The 13,997-nt window shown below is 60.0% G+C and overlaps 1 protein-coding gene across 6 annotated transcripts in view; it reads right to left on the bottom strand.

Annotated features, from left to right (window-relative positions):
- Dip2a (Dip2 acetate--CoA ligase A) overlaps nucleotides 1-13,997 on the bottom strand; it is a 90,959-nt gene that overhangs the window by 54,905 nt on the left and 22,057 nt on the right. For 2 of the 6 annotated variants that reach the window (XM_087598342.1, NM_001191564.3), the window contains 3 exon segments: nucleotides 12,514-12,627; nucleotides 2,942-3,061; nucleotides 1,197-1,424 (listed from right to left, as the gene is read on the bottom strand). In XM_087598342.1, coding sequence (XP_087454468.1) covers nucleotides 1,197-1,424; nucleotides 2,942-3,061; nucleotides 12,514-12,627 — 462 coding nt within the window. 6 annotated transcript variants of the gene reach the window in all.

Genomic DNA, 13,997 nt, shown 5'->3' with positions numbered 1-13,997 from the left:
AGGAAACAAGCAAGCCACAGACACCCGGGAGGCAGCTGTTCTAAGGGCTGTCTCCTCTTGTGGCCTGCTACATGCAGCTGCTCTGTGGGCAAGAAGCGCGATGTGGCAGAGGAACCTCGAGTCTCCCCAGGACACTCGCTGCAGTGGAGAACAGATGTTCAGCAGATTACAGGGACTGTACAGGGACTCAAGAAATAAAAATCAAAGAGCCACACTGACAGGCCCCACAGAGGATGTTGAGACAAACACAGGCTACGAAGAGAAACCCCCACCACTCACCCCTAATCCAGCCAGCACAGCAGACTCGACAGGAAAAGAACTCAGAAGACCACCTACCGTGGCCTGCAGAAACCCTTACTGCCTCCCCAACTAGTCCTGATACACCAAAAATGCTCGCCACCCCAGGTCCAGCAGAATAAAACAAAGAGGCAGCTTCCCCACTAATCAGTGAGACCTCAGGCAAGCTGTACTCATTCTTTTTTAAGGTCCTGGGACACAGATGTCGATGGGCCTCACACACCCATACAACTATTTACATACTGGGTTTCAAACGGCTCAAGGCGCCTTTCTAAGACTTCTGACATCCAAGAGCTATCTGGCTGAGAAGACTGCTGTATCTTTAGGACTGGACTGACATCTTGTCTTTAGGAAGACTACAGGAAGAAAGATCAGACTGAAGCTATAGCCTGAACCCCCCATATCAGGGTCTGTGCACAGGACAGCAGATAGCCCTTACAGTCGCGTATGCAAAGCCCCAGGGAAAAACGGTGATTAGAGAGCCAGGCGCAGGATGGCCAGCACAACCACCTGGGAAACAGAAAAGGACCACAGGACATCAAGAGACCAGCATGTTGCTGAGGATGGGGACACACCCCACCAGTCTGCCAGGCCATAGGATTATAAAAGTGCTTCTGTCCCTAAAAGACACATCCCAGATAAGAAAGAGGTAGATCTGGATGGAGACAACAATTTAGCAACAGAGACATTTTGTTTGCCCTAATCTCGGTGCCAAGCTATCTGAGTGTGACCCCATTGTGATCAAATGTGATTATTAAAAGCTAAAAGCCAGCTGATATCTCAGGCAGACAAGGCACCATGTGACAGCTGGCTCATGACCTCAGTCACTTGACAGTGGTCCTCTGTCCCGGACAATCCTGACCCTTCCCGGTGGGCGGGGCTGGGCGGCTGTTACTGACCTATGTGGGCGTGGGCCGTGAGGCCTGCAAGCGCAGTGGAGGCACTGGGAGCAGCAGCAGGTCTCCCTCCCGGGTGGGATGAGGTGGAGGATGCAGAGGATGAAGTGGACGAGCCCTGAATGACCCTGTCGAGCCAGGGCTCGATGCCGGAATGGCTCTGGAGCAGAGTGGAGGTGAGTCGCCCAGGTCGCCGTAAAGAGCCCTCATCTTCTGAGGCAGATGACGTGTCTGTGATTAAAATAACGGTGACAAGCATGATGTAGAGATGGGTCAGGAGAGGGAAAGGATCTCCCACTTGTCTCCAGGCCCGAAGCACCATTCCACTCCGAGTGGTAAGTGGGCAGCTCAGAAGTCACCTCACTCTAGAAAGGCACATAAGAAGTCCTGCTTCTGGGAAGTGATCCCGTAAGACCCAAGGTCCCCAGAGAGGTCCTGGCCATGGGACGTCACGCACAAGGAATGGAAACAGCCTTTGTCCTCTAAACCTAAGAAGTCCCAACTGTGATGTGCACTGTGAGGGTCCAGCACTCACTGCTGCCCATCCACATGGACTGGCACCACATCCACATATCAGCATCCCATAGGTGCCCAGCCACAGCCCGCACCTCATGTCCTTGCCTGCTGTTGCTATGGGAGACTGTGGCCCTGTCTACTTCTATGTTCACAGGGAACAGAGGAGAAGTCACTCTGGAAAGAAGTCCATCCTCAACATAACCGCTTCAGCTTAGAAAACTGTCTGTGATCTAAAGTCCCATCAAGTCAGCATGCCTGCATTTTGTTATGAGCTTATAGTTATTAAAAGGGTGTGTGTCTATTTTTACTGTTGGCTGGTGCCTATAGCTTTATTAGCAGAAACAATAGTGAGACCCAATATCTGAAGACTTCCCTCAACCATAAGTCTTTCTTTAAAGGGAAGAAGCACCCAACCGAAGCCACCAGGTCACCTTGCAAATCGTGTATGTTTGCTCTTTACTGTTTTAATAATTCCAGATGTGTCAAGTCACCAATCATTGTCAGCTGTTTTTTTTTTTTAACTTGGTAACACGAGGGGCAGCTGTGGAGATGCATAGATGTGAAGCCACCAGACGTTGCACCTTACTCTGGTTTAATAGGCCATTAGAAAGAAACTTCATGATAAAATATCCCCAAACTCTCCAAATAAGCATTTTAAATGGTCAGGTTGGAAACAGGACAGACTGGGGACAGAGGCAGGGGCAGGGGCAGGGGCAGGGGCAGGGGCAGGGGCAGAGGCAGAGGCAGAGGCAGAGGCAGAGGCAGAGGCACAACAGATCAAGGGGAGAAATTAGAGTAATTTTAAAATCCAGTTCGAGAACTCTGCACATTCCACTAAGTGTCTGGTTTTGGTTTATGTCCTTATTTAAAAAGTAAAGTCCATACAAAAACCCTACTACAATACAAATATCTACCCGGGTAAGAAAAATACCCCGGAAACTATGAATTGGTAGGTAAGGACTACACACGCATGTAAACAATTTTTAATTTCTTTTTTTTTTTTTTTTTTTTTGGTTCTTTTTTTCGGAGCTGGGGACCAAACCCAGGGCCTTGCGCTTCCTAGGTAAGCGCTCTACCACTGAGCTAAATCCCCAGCCCCCAATTTTTAATTTCTAAGTTTCTCAAACCTGTACCACAGGCTATAAGGGTATTCCAGTTCAGTGAAAACAAACATTATACCACTGGGCCCATGCCATGCTCATGAGACTCTTTCGGACACCATCTCTCAGTACCTGGAGGTGTATAGGTTTCCACGGATGAGTGCACAAGGGCAGACCGTCTCTTTGAAGGCATGGGCATCTTCCTCTCCTTGTACTTGGCCAGAGCTGCCTGCACGGCTTCCGTGTGAACATCTGCACAGCAACAACAGTAGCAGTGGGTGGTTTACTACAGTGGTCACAGTCTGCTCTTATGTTTGCTCACCCAGAGCAGAAAATAAATGCTCTGCCTGCCCACTCGCCGCTGTGCCTCAGACTGTCTCTCAATATCACTTTGCTGTGCATTCCGCTTCTGAACTTGATAAATACTTCTAGCTATAAATTAAAAAAAGAAAAAGGCTAAGGACTTCCAGAGGTTCACTGGCCGGCCAGCCTAGCTTAGCAGCAGGTCAACGGAAGGTTCACAAGCAAGCAGGCAAGCAGGCAGGCAAGCAAGCGGGCAGGCAAGCAAGCGGGCAAGCGGGCAAGCAGGCAAGCGGGCAAGCAGGCAAGCGGGCAAGCGGGCAAGCGGGCAGGCAGACACATTTTGAAAACAGTGGCCTCTAGTCAGTGTGAGCATCTAAGCACCTCAGGAGGGTCCACTGAGGATGTCTCAGTGTTCATGAAACATGTGCACCAGTCAGTTCACCTATTGTGTAAGAAAAATCCAGTGCACTGTGATTAAGGAAGACATCCAACATCCATGCCTCCACATACATGTAAGGGCATGCACGCCTGAACATACGCATGCACGACTCAGTAGGTGAAATGCTTGCACATCACATATGAGTCCCCGACTTCCAACCCCCGGTGCCATGTAAGCCAGGCGTTTTGGTACCTGACCAGGCTGTTTGTCCCCAAGATGGAAACAAATGACCAGAAGTTAAAGGCTACGCTCTACTACACAGTAAGTTCCAGTCCAGTCTGAGCTGCATGAGACTGAGAACACGTCCCAAAATAAAGAGGGGTGGAGAAGATGGACCAGCAAGTGAAGGTACTTATGACCACCAAGCCTGGCATCTTGTTTGATCCCTAGAACCTACAAAGTAAAAGAAAAACTGACTCCTGTAAGCTGTCTGAGACTTCCACATGTGCACCATGGCACGTGTGCACCCACACACATAAACAATGCACACACCAACGTACGCAGGCACGCACGCACACACCCACACCCACAAAGCAAAACTGTTTTTAAAAGTAAACCAAAATCAAAGTAAATTTAAATATTACTTAAATATTTATATAAAGCATTGCGAAATAGTGGGAAATTTTAACTAAGTGAGAATTTAAACTATACTAGTCATATAGCTACTCCCATGTACACAGACATCGCTGAGTGGTCTGGAGCTTCTGGTGGAGAAGTGGATACAGACAGAAGCATGCTGTCCTGGTAGGCAGGAGGGGACCAGAGAGAGGGCTTAGTCAGTAAAGGGCTTGCACTGCCAGCATGAGGGTCTAGAACTCATATTTAAAAAGCATCTAGGAACGCTTATACTCCCAACGGAGAGGTAGAAGCAAGATCGCTGGACTCACTGGCCAGTCAGGCTCGCCTACTTGGCAAGTTCACAGCTAAAACAGAAAACGAGGAAAAGAAAAAGAGGGCACATGCACATGCACACACATGTATATATACACGTCTACACATGCATGCACATACATGCACACACATGTATACATACACATGCCTATGCACACACAAACTTTGCATACAAGCAATATGTAAGAAAAGTGAGACATCAAAATGGATTATCTCAGCTGTGCCTAGTGGTGCAAGGCTTTAATCCCAGCACTAGGGAGGCAGAGACAGGCAGATCTTTGTGAGTTCGAGGTCGGCCTGGTCTACAACTCAAGTTCAAGGACATCCAGGGCTACACAGAGAAGCCCTGTCTTGAAAAACAAACAAACAAAAACAAAACAAAAAAACCCTACCTCTAGATTCTGTTTTCTTAGACAATATGATGATATCAAGCAAAAAATAACTGCTTCTTTGGTGGACATTCTAACAGAGAAAATCCAACCAAAAGCCTTAGCAGTCAGAACACGTGTCTTGCTGCTGCCCACCTCCTGCCCCGACTCACTCCTGCTGCTGCCCACCTCCCGACCCCCCTCACTCCTGCTGCCCACCTCCTGCCCCCACTCACTCCTGCTCCCACCTCCTGCCCCCACTCACCCCTGCTGCGCTGCCCACCTCCTGCCCCGACTCACTCCTGCTGCTGCCCACCTCCTGCCCCCACTCACTCCTGCTGCCCACCTCCTGCCCCCTCTCACTCCTGCACCCACCTCCTGCCCCCACTCACTCCTGCTGCTGCCCACCTCCTGCCCCCACTCACTCCTGCTGCTGCCCACCTCCTGCCCCCACTCACTCCTGCTGCCCACCTCCTGCCCCCAATCACTCCTGCTGCTGCCCACCTCCTGCCCCCAATCACTCCTGCTGCTGCCCACCTCCTGCCCCCACTCACTCCTGCTGCCCACCTCCTGCCCCCACTCACTCCTGCTGCTGCCCACCTCCTGCCCCCACTCACTCCTGCTGCTGCCCACCTCCTGCCCCCACTCACTCCTGCTGCCCACCTCCTGCCCCCACTCACTCCTGCTGCTGCCCACCTCCTGCCCCCACTCACTCCTGCTGCTGCCCACCTCCTGCCCCCACTCACCCCTGCTGCTGCTGCCCACCTCCTGCCCCCACTCACTCCTGCTGCTGCCCTCCTCCTGCCCCCACTCACCCCTGCTGCTGCTGCCCACCTCCCGCCCCCACTCACCCCTGCTGCTGCTGCCCTCCTCCTGCCCCCACTCACCCCTGCTGCTGCTGCCCACCTCCTGTCCCCACTCACTCCTGCTGCTGCCCACCTCCTGTCCCCACTCACCCCTGCTGCTGCTGCCCTCCTCCTGCCCCCACTCACCCCTGCTGCTGCTGCCCACCTCCCGCCCCCACTCACCCCTGCTGCTGCTGCCCACCTCCTGCCCCCACTCACTCCTGCTGCTGCCCACCTCCTGTCCCCACTCACCCCTGCTGCTGCCGCCCTCCTCCTGCCCCCACTCACCCCTGCTGTTGTCCACCTCCTGCCCTCGCTCACTCCTGCTGCTGCTGTCCACCTCCTGTCCTCACTCACTCCTGCTGCTGCTGCCCACCTCCTGCCCCCACTCACCCCTGCTGCTGCTGCCCACCTCCTGCCCCCACTCACCCCTGCTGCTGCTGCCCACCTCCTGCCCCCACTCACCCCTGCTGCGCTGCCCACCTCCTGCCCCGACTCACTCCTGCTGCTGCCCACCTCCTGCCCCCACTCACTCCTGCTGCCCACCTCCTGCCCCCTCTCACTCCTGCTCCCACCTCCTGCCCCCACTCACTCCTGCTGCTGCCCACCTCCTGCCCCTACTCACTCCTGCTGCCCACCTCCTGCCCCCACTCACTCCTGCTGCTGCCCACCTCCTGCCCCCACTCACTCCTGCTGCCCACCTCCTGCCCCCACTCACTCCTGCTGCTGCCCACCTCCTGCCCCCACTCACTCCTGCTGCCCACCTCCTGCCCCCAATCACTCCTGCTGTTGCCCACCTCCTGCCCCCAATCACTCCTGCTGCTGCCCACCTCCTGCCCCCACTCACTCCTGCTGCCCACCTCCTGCCGCCACTCACTCCTGCTGCTGCCCACCTCCTGCCCCCACTCACTCCTGCTGCTGCCCACCTCCTGCCCCCACTCACTCCTGCTGCCCACTTCCTGCCCCCACTCACTCCTGCTGCTGCCCACCTCCTGCCCCCACTCACTCCTGCTGCCCACCTCCCGCCCCCACTCACTCCTGCTGCTGCCCTCCTCCTGCCCCCACTCACCCCTGCTGCTGCTGCCCACCTCCTGCCCCCACTCACTCCTGCTGCTGCCCTCCTCCTGCCCCCACTCACCCCTGCTGCTGCTGCCCACCTCCCGCCCCCACTCACCCCTGCTGCTGCTGCCCTCCTCCTGCCCCCACTCACCCCTGCTGCTGCTGCCCACCTCCTGTCCCCACTCACTCCTGCTGCTGCCCACCTCCTGTCCCCACTCACCCCTGCTGCTGCTGCCCTCCTCCTGCCCCCACTCACCCCTGCTGCTGCTGCCCACCTCCCGCCCCCACTCACCCCTGCTGCTGCTGCCCACCTCCTGCCCCCACTCACTCCTGCTGCTGCCCACCTCCTGTCCCCACTCACTCCTGCTGCTGCCCACCTCCTGTCCCCACTCACCCCTGCTGCTGCTGCCCACCTCCTGCCCCCACTCACTCCTGCTGCTGCCGCCCTCCTCCTGCCCCCACTCACCCCTGCTGTTGTCCACCTCCTGCCCTCGCTCACTCCTGCTGCTGCTGTCCACCTCCTGTCCTCACTCACTCCTGCTGCTGCTGCCCACCTCCTGCCCCCACTCACTCCTGCTGCTGCCCACCTCCTGCCCCCACTCACCCCTGCTGCGCTGCCCACCTCCTGCCCCCACTCACTCCTGCTGCTGCCCACCTCCTGCCCCCACTCACTCCTGCTGCTGCTGCCCTCCTCCTGCCCTCGCTCACTCCTGCTGAGGCTGCCCACCTCCTGCCCCCACTCACTCCTGCTGCTGCCCACCTCCTGCCCCCACTCACTCCTGCTGCTGCCCACCTCCTGCCCCCACTCGCCCCTGCTGCTGCTGCCCTCCTCCTGCCCTCACTCACTCCTGCTGCGGCTGCCCACCTCCTGCCCCCACTCACTCCTGCTGCTGCTCACCTCCTGCCCCCACTCACTCCTGCTGCTGCTGTCCACCTCCTGCCCCCACTCACCCCTGCTGCTGCTGCCCTCCTCCTGCCCTCACTCACCCCTGCTGCTGCTGCCCTCCTCCTGCCCCCACTCACCCCTGCTGCTGCTGCCCACCTCCTGTCCCCACTCACTCCTGCTGCTGCCCACCTCCTGTCCCCACTCACCCCTGCTGCTGCTGCCCTCCTCCTGCCCCCACTCACCCCTGCTGCTGCTGCCCACCTCCCGCCCCCACTCACCCCTGCTGCTGCTGCCCACCTCCTGCCCCCACTCACTCCTGCTGCTGCCCACCTCCTGTCCCCACTCACCCCTGCTGCTGCCGCCCTCCTCCTGCCCCCACTCACCCCTGCTGTTGTCCACCTCCTGCCCTCGCTCACTCCTGCTGCTGCTGTCCACCTCCTGTCCTCACTCACTCCTGCTGCTGCTGCCCACCTCCTGCCCCCACTCACCCCTGCTGCTGCTGCCCACCTCCTGCCCCCACTCACCCCTGCTGCTGCTGCCCACCTCCTGCCCCCACTCACCCCTGCTGCGCTGCCCACCTCCTGCCCCGACTCACTCCTGCTGCTGCCCACCTCCTGCCCCCACTCACTCCTGCTGCCCACCTCCTGCCCCCTCTCACTCCTGCTCCCACCTCCTGCCCCCACTCACTCCTGCTGCTGCCCACCTCCTGCCCCTACTCACTCCTGCTGCCCACCTCCTGCCCCCACTCACTCCTGCTGCTGCCCACCTCCTGCCCCCACTCACTCCTGCTGCCCACCTCCTGCCCCCACTCACTCCTGCTGCTGCCCACCTCCTGCCCCCACTCACTCCTGCTGCCCACCTCCTGCCCCCAATCACTCCTGCTGTTGCCCACCTCCTGCCCCCAATCACTCCTGCTGCTGCCCACCTCCTGCCCCCACTCACTCCTGCTGCCCACCTCCTGCCGCCACTCACTCCTGCTGCTGCCCACCTCCTGCCCCCACTCACTCCTGCTGCTGCCCACCTCCTGCCCCCACTCACTCCTGCTGCCCACTTCCTGCCCCCACTCACTCCTGCTGCTGCCCACCTCCTGCCCCCACTCACTCCTGCTGCCCACCTCCCGCCCCCACTCACTCCTGCTGCTGCCCTCCTCCTGCCCCCACTCACCCCTGCTGCTGCTGCCCACCTCCTGCCCCCACTCACTCCTGCTGCTGCCCTCCTCCTGCCCCCACTCACCCCTGCTGCTGCTGCCCACCTCCCGCCCCCACTCACCCCTGCTGCTGCTGCCCTCCTCCTGCCCCCACTCACCCCTGCTGCTGCTGCCCACCTCCTGTCCCCACTCACTCCTGCTGCTGCCCACCTCCTGTCCCCACTCACCCCTGCTGCTGCTGCCCTCCTCCTGCCCCCACTCACCCCTGCTGCTGCTGCCCACCTCCCGCCCCCACTCACCCCTGCTGCTGCTGCCCACCTCCTGCCCCCACTCACTCCTGCTGCTGCCCACCTCCTGTCCCCACTCACTCCTGCTGCTGCCCACCTCCTGTCCCCACTCACCCCTGCTGCTGCTGCCCACCTCCTGCCCCCACTCACTCCTGCTGCTGCCGCCCTCCTCCTGCCCCCACTCACCCCTGCTGTTGTCCACCTCCTGCCCTCGCTCACTCCTGCTGCTGCTGTCCACCTCCTGTCCTCACTCACTCCTGCTGCTGCTGCCCACCTCCTGCCCCCACTCACTCCTGCTGCTGCCCACCTCCTGCCCCCACTCACCCCTGCTGCGCTGCCCACCTCCTGCCCCCACTCACTCCTGCTGCTGCCCACCTCCTGCCCCCACTCACTCCTGCTGCTGCTGCCCTCCTCCTGCCCTCGCTCACTCCTGCTGAGGCTGCCCACCTCCTGCCCCCACTCACTCCTGCTGCTGCCCACCTCCTGCCCCCACTCACTCCTGCTGCTGCCCACCTCCTGCCCCCACTCGCCCCTGCTGCTGCTGCCCTCCTCCTGCCCTCACTCACTCCTGCTGCGGCTGCCCACCTCCTGCCCCCACTCACTCCTGCTGCTGCTCACCTCCTGCCCCCACTCACTCCTGCTGCTGCTGTCCACCTCCTGCCCCCACTCACCCCTGCTGCTGCTGCCCTCCTCCTGCCCTCACTCACCCCTGCTGCTGCTGCCCACCTCCTGCCCCCACTCACCCCTGCTGCTGCTGCCCACCTCCTGCCCCCACTCACCCCTGCTGCTGCTGCCCACCTCCTGCCCCCACTCACCCCTGCTGCGCTGCCCACCTCCTGCCCCCACTCACTCCTGCTGCTGCCCACCTCCTGCCCCCACTCACTCCTGCTGCTGCTCACCTCCTGCCCCCACTCACCCCTGCTGCTGCTGCCCACCTCCTGCCCCCACTCACCCCTGCTGCTGCTGCCCACCTCCTGCCCCCACTCACTCCTGCTGCTGCCCACCTCCTGCCCCCACTCACTCCTGCTGCTGCTCACCTCCTGCCCCCACTCACCCCTGCTGCTGCTGCCCTCCTCCTGCCCCCACTTACCCCTGCTGCTGCTGCCCACTTCCTGCCCCCACTCACCCCTGCTGCTGCTGCCCACCTCCTGCCCCCACTCACTCCTGCTGCTGCTGCCTACCTCCTGCCCCCACTCACTCCTGCTGCTGCTGCCCACCTCCTGCCCCCACTCACTCCTGCTGCTGCCCACCTCCTGCCCCCACTCACTCCTGCTGCTGCCCTCCTCCTGCCCCCACTCACCCCTGCTGCTGCCCACCTCCTGCCCCCACTTACCCCTGCTGCTGCTGCCCTCCTCCTTCCCCCACTCACCCCTGCTGCTGCTGCCCTCCTCCTGCCCCCATTCACTCCTGCTGCTGCTGCCCTCCTCCTGCCCTCACTCACCCCTGCTGCTGCTGCCCACCTCCTGCCCCCACTCACTCCTGCTGCTGCCCACCTCCTGCCCCCACTCACTCCTGCTGCTGCTCACCTCCTGCCCCCACTCACCCCTGCTGCTGCTGCCCTCCTCCTGCCCCCACTTACCCCTGCTGCTGCTGCCCACTTCCTGCCCCCACTCACCCCTGCTGCTGCTGCCCACCTCCTGCCCCCACTCACTCCTGCTGCTGCTGCCTACCTCCTGCCCCCACTCACTCCTGCTGCTGCTGCCCACCTCCTGCCCCCACTCACTCCTGCTGCTGCCCACCTCCTGCCCCCACTCACTCCTGCTGCTGCCCTCCTCCTGCCCCCACTCACCCCTGCTGCTGCCCACCTCCTGCCCCCACTTACCCCTGCTGCTGCTGCCCTCCTCCTTCCCCCACTCACCCCTGCTGCTGCTGCCCTCCTCCTGCCCCCATTCACTCCTGCTGCTGCTGCCCTCCTCCTGCCCTCACTCACCCCTGCTGCTGCTGCCCACCTCCTGCCCCCACTCACTCCTGCTGCTGCCCACCTCCTGTCCCCACTCACTCCTGCTGCTGCCCACCTCCTGTCCCCACTCACCCCTGCTGCTGCTGCCCACCTCCTGCCCCCACTCACTCCTGCTGCTGCCGCCCTCCTCCTGCCCCCACTCACCCCTGCTGTTGTCCACCTCCTGCCCTCGCTCACTCCTGCTGCTGCTGTCCACCTCCTGTCCTCACTCACTCCTGCTGCTGCTGCCCACCTCCTGCCCCCACTCACTCCTGCTGCTGCCCACCTCCTGCCCCCACTCACCCCTGCTGCGCTGCCCACCTCCTGCCCCCACTCACTCCTGCTGCTGCCCACCTCCTGCCCCCACTCACTCCTGCTGCTGCTGCCCTCCTCCTGCCCTCGCTCACTCCTGCTGAGGCTGCCCACCTCCTGCCCCCACTCACTCCTGCTGCTGCCCACCTCCTGCCCCCACTCACTCCTGCTGCTGCCCACCTCCTGCCCCCACTCGCCCCTGCTGCTGCTGCCCTCCTCCTGCCCTCACTCACTCCTGCTGCGGCTGCCCACCTCCTGCCCCCACTCACTCCTGCTGCTGCTCACCTCCTGCCCCCACTCACTCCTGCTGCTGCTGTCCACCTCCTGCCCCCACTCACCCCTGCTGCTGCTGCCCTCCTCCTGCCCTCACTCACCCCTGCTGCTGCTGCCCACCTCCTGCCCCCACTCACCCCTGCTGCTGCTGCCCACCTCCTGCCCCCACTCACCCCTGCTGCTGCTGCCCACCTCCTGCCCCCACTCACCCCTGCTGCGCTGCCCACCTCCTGCCCCCACTCACTCCTGCTGCTGCCCACCTCCTGCCCCCACTCACTCCTGCTGCTGCTCACCTCCTGCCCCCACTCACCCCTGCTGCTGCTGCCCACCTCCTGCCCCCACTCACCCCTGCTGCTGCTGCCCACCTCCTGCCCCCACTCACTCCTGCTGCTGCCCACCTCCTGCCCCCACTCACTCCTGCTGCTGCTCACCTCCTGCCCCCACTCACCCCTGCTGCTGCTGCCCTCCTCCTGCCCCCACTTACCCCTGCTGCTGCTGCCCACTTCCTGCCCCCACTCACCCCTGCTGCTGCTGCCCACCTCCTGCCCCCACTCACTCCTGCTGCTGCTGCCTACCTCCTGCCCCCACTCACTCCTGCTGCTGCTGCCCACCTCCTGCCCCCACTCACTCCTGCTGCTGCCCACCTCCTGCCCCCACTCACTCCTGCTGCTGCCCTCCTCCTGCCCCCACTCACCCCTGCTGCTGCCCACCTCCTGCCCCCACTTACCCCTGCTGCTGCTGCCCTCCTCCTTCCCCCACTCACCCCTGCTGCTGCTGCCCTCCTCCTGCCCCCATTCACTCCTGCTGCTGCTGCCCTCCTCCTGCCCTCACTCACCCCTGCTGCTGCTGCCCACCTCCTGCCCCCACTCACTCCTGCTGCTGCCCACCTCCTGCCCCCACTCACTCCTGCTGCTGCCCACCTCCCGCTCCTGTGCCTCCAGGGCTATGGACCTACCTGACCGGAACCGCTCATCCCTCGAGTTGGCCCGAGGCTTCTGTGGTTTAGCTGTAGGTGCAGTCAGCAGGGGCCCAGGGACTCTACTCTCTGTTTGCAGACAGGGGTCCACTCCTGAAACACAGTTTTACACATTGTGTAAACAATTTGCTTTTCCCATTATAAAAAGCCCCATTTAGGGCTGGAGAGATGGCTCAGTGGTTAAGAGCACCCGACTGCTCTTCCAGAGGTCATGAGTTCAATTCCCAGCAACCACATGGTGGCTCACAACCATCTGTAAAGAGATCCGATTCCCTCTTCTGGTGTATCTGAAGACAGCTACAGTGTACTTATATATAATAAATGAATAAATCTTTAAAAAAAAAAGCCCCATTTAAAACTGTGCATTTCCCTTATATGGCCACAGTGAATGCTGCACGGCTCCTAGTAAGGCTCTTCAAGCACAAAGAGCCTCTGGCTTGGGATCAAGTGCCACGAACAAGGGTCAGAGCAAAGTCCACATCCAGACCACCTTCTCTCCATATCACGAGACCTAGTCCAGCCTCTGGTTCATAACTGTGACGATAACTACTCCCCTGGGATACCCTTGGCAACACAACACATCAGTTTAAGTCTCACGTGTTAGCCACAGCTCTTCAGGAGCTGGTTCCTGCATGCATCCAGGCTGTTCCATAATCTAAAGTGGCCTGTGCTGCTGGATACCACTGTGGTCCACAGTGTCAGCAAACTCTAAGTGAGAAACAGCCCATCAGCCATCCTCAGTGCCTTAAATACAGGGGAAAGTGGAGAGGTAGGGAGTAAAACACCAAGAATAACACTGAACAACTTCAGAGCACGGAATGCTCAGAGGCCAGCAACCTGGTCTAGTGAGTAGCACCGCTGTGGGCTCTGTCTACAAATCTGGGACCAACAGAGCATGCCTCCTACTCTCCATCCATCCCCAGCCGATGGCTCACAGTGATAGCACCCCGACCCAGGATGCGGGACAGTGAGAGCTACCAGGGTACACAGTCACTGCACAAAGCCTCTGGTCTCATTCCAATCCTAGTCTGCTAACAGCTGCAAGGGCACAGAGCAGAACCTTCAGCTGAGACTCAGGAAGAGAGAGCTTGATGTCCTGAGCTTTGTTTGAAAATGCTCTGTAAGACCAGCCAGCGGACATTCCAATCTCACTGGCTCCTCCTGTCCTAACCACACCCCCAGACAAGCAGAGTTCATGCGGACATCCTGGGTAGGAACACAGCACTACCTGACCTCTAAGACTGGTCACACGAAGCAACACATCTCTCTCTGCTGTGCCTGTAAAGTCCAATGTACTAATTCCAGAACCAAAAAAAAAAAAAAAAAAAAAAAAAAAAGACTTGTGAGGAAACAGGAAACAGAAGCAGATGAGCCTCCAACCCAGAAGCCGATGAGGGGACCCTCACAAGCCCCCAACTCAGATCTACTCCACTCTCACTGCATCCCCAAGTGCTACCCTCTGA

The sequence above is a fragment of the Rattus norvegicus genome, chromosome 20 (genome assembly GCF_021556685.1).
Source record: "Rattus norvegicus strain SHRSP/BbbUtx chromosome 20, alternate assembly SHRSP_T2T, whole genome shotgun sequence".
NCBI lineage: Eukaryota > Metazoa > Chordata > Mammalia > Rodentia > Muridae > Rattus > Rattus norvegicus.
Note: the sequence above shows the minus strand (reverse complement) of the source record. Positions and strands in the feature narration are given on the sequence as shown.